Raw genomic sequence first — 7,692 nt, forward strand, 5'->3', positions numbered from 1 at the left:
TGAGTAGTTTCTTCGCACACCCCGCTCATTACCACCATTCTGCTTTCCGGCGGCAGAGACTCCATAATTCACATCAGATTTTAGTTTTGCTAGCTCCCATAACAACTTCCTTATGCCTTCAATACTTGAAGGATCTGATACACTCCGATGATCCATTTCTCTAATCTCTGCGGCTCTGAACATAGACCTCAGCTGATCTTCCGGGCCCGAATATGACAAACCTAAAACTCTGCTTGTGGAAATGATATGGTTCACGAAAATCTCTACGATTTCAGATTTTGGGTCGACCCAGGAAATGGGTCTAAGATTTTCCTCCACGCCTACGACTAAAGCTAGGCTATCCCTTTCTGAAGCTTCTCGGAATGGAGACCCACATCCATTATCGGCTTCCTCTCCCATATTCTCCCAACAATCAATCTGTGTGTTACCACTCCTTGGTTGACTGGGTGAAACTGAAATTAGGTCTTTCTCTGGTGAGTCCACCCATGTTTGATTATGACCTTCTCCCTTCCCCAAATCAAAACCCCTGTGTACCTCCCCCGAAAATTTGAAGCGCTTGACTTGGAGCACGAGAATAATTGTCCTGAGTTGTTGATTCCAAATACAATTGGCGCTGAGATTCCCCCTGTACTGGAGCAAGTCCCATATGATCATCTGCTGAAGAAGGCCTCTCAGAGTAAGCTTCCGAAAAATCGTCAAAAAGGTTCACCGCGAGTCGAGAGTTTCCTCCGGATGCCTTATCGCCAATCAAAACCATCCTGGAATCTGAGAGCTTGAGAAAGTGGTCATCTGATACCGTCAGCCGAATCAACGGTGAAGATTGTCTACTCTCACCGCCTTTTAAACAACCCCGATGGACTTCATCCCTTTTCGATGGCCACTCCAGCTGAAGAGGCGAAAGCCCATTAATCACTATTTCCGGACGGCCCATAGCTTTTGGCGGGCTTTGAAGGGCCCACGATTTACGTAGACACACATTTGACGGAGGGGGACTCTCCAGACAAATCAACGGAGATCCCTCCTCATAGGAAATTGCACTTTTAAAAGCTGAATACCGCCGACTTGAGAAGTAATCGTTACGCGACACCTCATCCAAGTACTGTAGCCTAGGACCTTCTTGCATGTCTCGTGTCCCATCAGTTCTTTTGCTCACGCTAACGCTTTCTGCAGCGCACACGTAGTTGGGTTGGTGAGAATAAGAAGAGGCGCTTGTTAGTCCCTCTACACCTATTTGACTACCGTGCGCCTTCGTCTTCTCCGACGGACCTATTCCACGGTTACAGAGAGAACCCGACCATGGTTGCTTAAACAACGCTAAGGTTTCCTCCGATTGACGAACATTGTAAACAGAAGGACGGGTGACATTTCTCGCCGCCGACACCCAATATACTGTTTCATCTATGCAAACCGGGATCTTGATTATATCTGGTGCTGATAATGAAGTCATAAGCAAGATCAACGCTTTCTCGTAGCCATCACCTTCATTACAGGAACCATCTGGTTCTAGGACTCTTCCAATCCGGCATCCTATTTTTCGAAAATTTTCACCTATCCATGCATGGGGAGGAATACCTTCAATCGACCACCACGAAGAAGTGAAGGTCCTAGAGAATTTATCCTTCCATTCATACAATTCTTCAAATGGGTTATCTTCTGCATTAGACCACCGAAGCCTGCAATCAATATATGAAGCATCCGGTGAGGAGGTTATAGCGAACTCCCCTTTGGCTATCTGCATAATTTCGAATTCTGCTGAAATCCCCGAGGCTTTCTCTAACCACCTCTTCAACTCCTTAGAGTCTTTAACTGCTCCTTTTTTGGTTTTACCCCATATAGTTCTTTGGATGCCAAATCTAGCGCCCAACTCTATGGATTCAGCCCATATTTCTTCAGGGCATGAAGAACGACGGTCACCCATATCCGAGCCTGCCCCGACAATTTCCTCCACCGGCTGACTCCCAATCTTCTCAATTGGACTTCTTGGGACCTCCTCCATCGGTCGTTTAGTCGAATTATTTCTGGGAAGTTGCTTCTTTGAAGTTCTAAAAGAGATTTTTAGAAAAATAATTTGAAAACCAACTAGGAAGTTAAAATCAAAACCAGACCACACCTTCCTGCATCTGTAGCATTCGGCTCTTCTCCGGAAGTTTATGAAATTGCATTTGGAGCACCTCCAGTCTCCCAGATTGCATTCTTTTCTTTTGATTGTTACCCTTTGCAGACGCTCCTCCCGACGACTCAGTTTAACTTTCCATTTGTCGTCTAAGCTTTCCCCACCATTGTAGGATTGTTTTTTCCCACCATCGTAGTTACGATTTCCGATAGCAGCCTGGAGGGCAGTTCGACTTTTCTCCAAGCTGGACGAACGCATATTCTTCGTAAACTCCTCCATTCGAGCTGGTGAACCAACCCGAACTTCACTAACTCACAATGTGCAGACCAATCTCACCACCCACAACTGAGGAGGAGACGGAATCAGAAGAAGATAATGGAATGGGGATCGAGTCAGAGACAGAAACTAAATATGACGAACCAGAAGTATATACTGTAGGGGAGACAGACACGGAAACAGATAGCACTTCCACCCGAACAGACGAAGAAAATGAAAGCGAAGACTAAGATGAAGAAGACGAAGACGAAGACGAGAGAGAAGAAGACGCACTGAACAGAGAATCCGAGTCAGCAAGAACGGTCGAGACAGAAGAGACAGCAGAAATGGGAGGAGATAAACCGATACCCACCAAAAGGCCTCCCTCCAGACTGTCTGGGACACGACGAAGATGGCGCTCCCCGCCGGACACCTCCAACTCAGAAAACTTACTTTCAACCTTTCAAAACCCATCTACTCCCCAGAGGAGTAGTCCAAACCGCCACAGTAGAAGTCCAAGCCCCATGTTCTACTTAGCTTCTCCTTCGGATGACGATCCCCTCTCACCGTGAAAAGTTCACCGTCTCAAAACCCATCGCCATTAAAGATCATAAAATTTGCATCACTTGCAAATAACTCATGAAAATTGGCAATTTGAAAAGAGTAAAGTGTCTAAGATCATCCTCTGAGTGAGATTTTCTTCCTTCTGCATTGGAATGATCTGCTTTCAATACTGATCACCCACATCTGATTTTTATTGGTATAACAGAGGCTCTTTCCAGACTAAATTTTGTGATAAGGCAGCCTAATGCACTGCATTCAGATAATGTAATGGCATATGACAATGCTGTCTCAGCTCTAGGGAAAATATGCATGTTCCATCGAGATAGCATAGATGCCACTCAGGTACTTCCCGCATTCTCTTTGTTCTTTTTATTGCCTTTGGTTTCTGGTATTTTGACTGGACAAGCTTCAAAATATTGGTACCATTGAAAAAAAATTCAAAATATTTGTTGTAATGTGCATGCATTTCTTTATCTAGCCACTTTACTGTTCAGTGTCTCTTTTCAATACCAAAAGAAATGGGTGCTTCTGTACAACTTTGGGTTAGTATTCTGATCATTTTGCTCATGGTTCAAAACACATGGTTTGGCTATTCTTCCAAGCAGAATAAAACTTTGATTACATGCTTTTGCCATTTCCAAAATTCCTTATATGGTCATATTGCTGATTTTGTGTGGGCCGTGTGGCAAATGAACCATTAGCTTTCATTACATTATTTTATTTTCCACAACTTTATTTACTACCACAGTTAAATATGTCATGAATTTGGTTCAAAGGTCACTTACGAGTTATGATGACTTGATTCGTCTGAAACCTGCCTATCGGCATTTTGGATAATACAGATGCAAACTTACCCATGTCAGAAGGATATATTTTCGCCAACTTGACTGGAAATTAAAATGACTGACTTTCTTTTGAAATAACTGAATGGAAGTGTCTTAGACTTTACAAGCTAGTTTTACTAATTAAAGAATCCTTAATTTCTGTTTTAAGTGACTGGAATCAGATTTAATTTTGAAAATCGAGATAAACATCCTTAAACTTGATTAAGGTAAAATTCTGGAACTTTATATGTTTCATGTGAAGGAGTGTGATAGTTATTTGTCAGAAGGAGAAAAAGTAAGTATCAGGTGCCAGTCTTGCCATTTGTTTGTCGCACTTGTTTACAGCAGAAAATTCTGGAACTTTAGCAATCCAAGAAGATGATGCTACATCCTTAAGGTTGGTTAATGATGCTTTGTCGCTAGCTTGTGGCTTATTAATAAATTAAGTAGATACTAATGGACTAATTTTGGTTGATGAGGGAGAAATCACAATGATGATAATCTAGTATGGGTTGATACTGATGGGAATGACGGAAATGAGGATTGTACTCATACTTTTAGTATGCCAAATAAGGATGATGGCGAGAAGAGTGTAGATAACGAGCCGTTTGTTGACCGGGTGTTTGAAAGCAGTGACACTGCCTATGAAGACAAATCATTAATGGAGATCACCTGTGAGATCGGAAGTGGAAAGGGAAAGATTCTGAAGACAAACCATTCTCACGATCTTACCTCTCCACCAAGAAGACGATTGCATCGTTTCCATGATTAATTCCATAAGACTGAAAGTTGTAAGAATTTGATGGACCTGCTCCATGGCATAGGGATACAACCATTATTAAATGGCAAAGACCATTAATGCTGCATTTGATGGATCAGATGGTGTTCTCTCAATAAACCAAGTGGTGTCCCATTTGAGAGACATATGGAGAACAATATGGGCTGAGACACTGTCATAGTAGCCAAACGTTTCCAACAAAAACAATTAGAAGACCCGAACTTCTATTTTGTTATGGAATTGGACACGGAAGGGACATTGCGATCCATGTTCTGGGCTGATTCTAGGGCGAGAAATGCTGACCCAACCTTTAGTAATCTAATTGTATTTAATGTGACCTATAAGACGAATAGGTATCTGATGCCCTTTGCATCATTTACTGTAGTTAATCATCAAAGACATCAAATGAGACTGGGGAGATCTTTAGTTGGTTATTTTAGTAGTAGTTGGCATGCATGTTTGGGAAAGCTCCAGGAGCTATCATAACTGATATGGACGGGGCGATGCGAAATGCAGTTAGAAGCGTCTTCCCAAATACCCGCCATCGGTTCTATACTTGGCACATTCATAAGCATCTAATTGAGAATGTCGCAGCCATCCGAGATGCCGATAGTGAGTTACACAAGGATTACAATTGTTGGTTTTACAGGAGAGAAATAAACGAATGTGAGATGGAACGACGAAAATTGGTGGAAAAATATAAAATTGGTAAAAAGAATTGGGTAGCTAAAATGTGGGAGCCACGGGCTCCCTGGATGCCAGCATATTGGAGAGATACATTGACTGTAGGTATGAGTTCTAGTGGGCGCAGCAAAATCATAAATGATTTCTTTGATGGATATATTAACCAGAAGACTCATTTGCATGAATTCTTAGATCAATATGATAATACACTTGTTGAGCGTTGTAAGAAGGAATCAAAAGAAGATTTGAAGTCCAAAAATTCAGATGTTGTATTGAGTTCAAGTAGCCTATGGGAAGCACAGGCTGGAAAATATTATACCGGAAAAATTTTTAAGCTATTCCAGGATGAGATGAATGGTCGTACTGATTTATGGCATAAGAGGTGTAGTAAAATCGGCACTGTGACAACGTAGAATGTAAGATGCATGCGTGATTTTGAAAAGAGGAAATTTTGCACGGTTGTGTATAACGATGTTGAAGGTGTTTGTGAGACATGTCATTGTGTGAAGTTTGAGACTTCAGGAATATTATGCTAACATATCATTCACACCTCTGAGAAAAATTGGAGCGCATGTTTATGACAACATTGGAGCGCATAAATCATTTATATATATATATATATATATATATATATATATATATATACTAAGCAGCTAACTTTCTAAAATGTCATTCGCTTTTTCCAAGGAAAAATTTTTTGGAAAAGTTTTTCCGCCCCTACTCATTATGACTCTTATCTTTTAGCATTTAATGGTCACGTGAGTGCTTTTTGGGAACGGTAAAAACCATGCCTTTTGGTTATTTTGGGGAAAAAGCAATCTAAGAATTCATGTAATTGTCATATTTTGATGCATATTATTTGTAGTTTTTTCCCGTAGTTGTCATATAAAGGTACCTTTTCTTGGTATTTTTTCAGTACTTTTTCTACTTTGTAGCCCTTTTTCCGTAATTCATAGCTTGGGCCTACCATTTTCCATGGGCTTTTTTATTGGATAGGGCCCACCTTTTGCACATCATTTTTTATAGTTTGGGTCTCACCACTTTAATTTTATTACCATTCCTAGCACGGGAGGGCCCCACAATTTTGCACATCATTTTTTATAGTTTGAGTCTCACCACTTTAATTTTATAACCATTCATAGTACGAGAGGGGCCCACAATGTGAGCCAACCATCTGTACCCGAACCTATGCACTAGGGTGGAACCCACCATTTTACACATCCGTTTGATACGGTGGGGTCTCCTATTTTAGACCCATGGATAGCATGGGTCCAGCATGCTAGTATATATATATATATATATATATATATATATATATATATATATATATATATATATATATATAGAGAGAGAGAGAGAGAGAGAGAGGGGTTGCTGCTCACGTTAGCAGCTAGCTTTGCTGCTAACGTTAGCATAAAACAAGGGTAGGGCACATTGTTGCGGTGATCCTAAGCATTCATTTGAAAGGACCCATCATGGATGGGGTGTGTACCAAAAATCAGCTTCATTGGATCATCATAGGATGTCCATTTGTGGGGGTGAAAATAGACAGATACTGTTTGTCACTTTGTCCCCTAATCTACCCATTTTTTCACCTCACAAATGGACACCCTAAGCTGATCCAATGGAGCTGACTTTTGGTGGATACCCTATCAATGAAAGGGCCTTCCAAATGAATGCTTTGGATCTCCCCAACAATGTGGGCTCGACCTTATTTTATGCTAACATTAGCAACAACCCTTTCCTCATATATATATATATATATATATATATATATATATATATATATATATATATATACTAGCATGCTACCCCACTCTATCAAATGGAGGTGTAAAATGGTGGGTTCCACCCTAGTACATAGGTTCGAGTACAGATGGTTGGCTTACCTTCTGGGCCCCTTCCGTGCTAGGAATGGTTATAAAATTAAAGTGGTGAGACCCAAACTATAAAAATTGATGTGTAAAATTGTGGAGCCCTCCCGTGCTATGAATGGTTATAAAATTAAAGTGGTGAGACCAAACTATAAAAATGATGTGCAAAAGGTGGGCCCTATCCAATAAAAAAGCCCATGAAAAATGGTAAGCCCATGCAATGAATTACGGAAAAAGGGCTACAAAGTAGCAAAAGTACTAAGAAAAGGCACCTTTATATGACAACTACGGAAAAACTACAAAGAAAATGTATCAAAATATGACAATTACGTGAATTCTTAGATCACTTTCTTCTCAACATAACCAAAATGCATGGTTTTTACGGTTCCCCAAAAGCACTCACGTGACCATTAAATGCTAAAAGATAGTCATCATGAGTAGGGGAGGAAAAACTTTTCCAAAAAAAATTCTAGGAAAAAGAGAATGACATTTTTGGAAAGTTAGCTGCTTAGTATATATATTAGCATGCTGGACCCATGCTATGCATGGGTGTAAAATAGGAAACCCCACCGTATTAAACGGAGATGTAAAATGGTGGGT

At 40.7% G+C, this 7,692-nt stretch overlaps 1 protein-coding gene across 1 annotated transcript; it reads left to right on the forward strand.

Moving 5' to 3' along the window:
* Window positions 1–4,989: 4,989 nt before the first annotated feature.
* Window positions 4,990–5,631, forward strand: LOC143891723 (protein FAR1-RELATED SEQUENCE 5-like). Its single transcript, XM_077396259.1, has one exon. The coding sequence runs from the start codon at window positions 4,990–4,992 to the stop codon at window positions 5,629–5,631; it is 642 nt and encodes a 213-aa protein (XP_077252374.1).
* The last annotated feature ends 2,061 nt before the right edge of the window (window positions 5,632–7,692 follow it).

This window comes from Tasmannia lanceolata, unplaced genomic scaffold (assembly GCF_043159265.1).
Source record: "Tasmannia lanceolata isolate RefF3 unplaced genomic scaffold, GAP_Taslan_0.1 ptg000015l, whole genome shotgun sequence".
In the NCBI taxonomy this organism is placed as follows: Eukaryota; Viridiplantae; Streptophyta; class Magnoliopsida; order Canellales; family Winteraceae; genus Tasmannia; species Tasmannia lanceolata.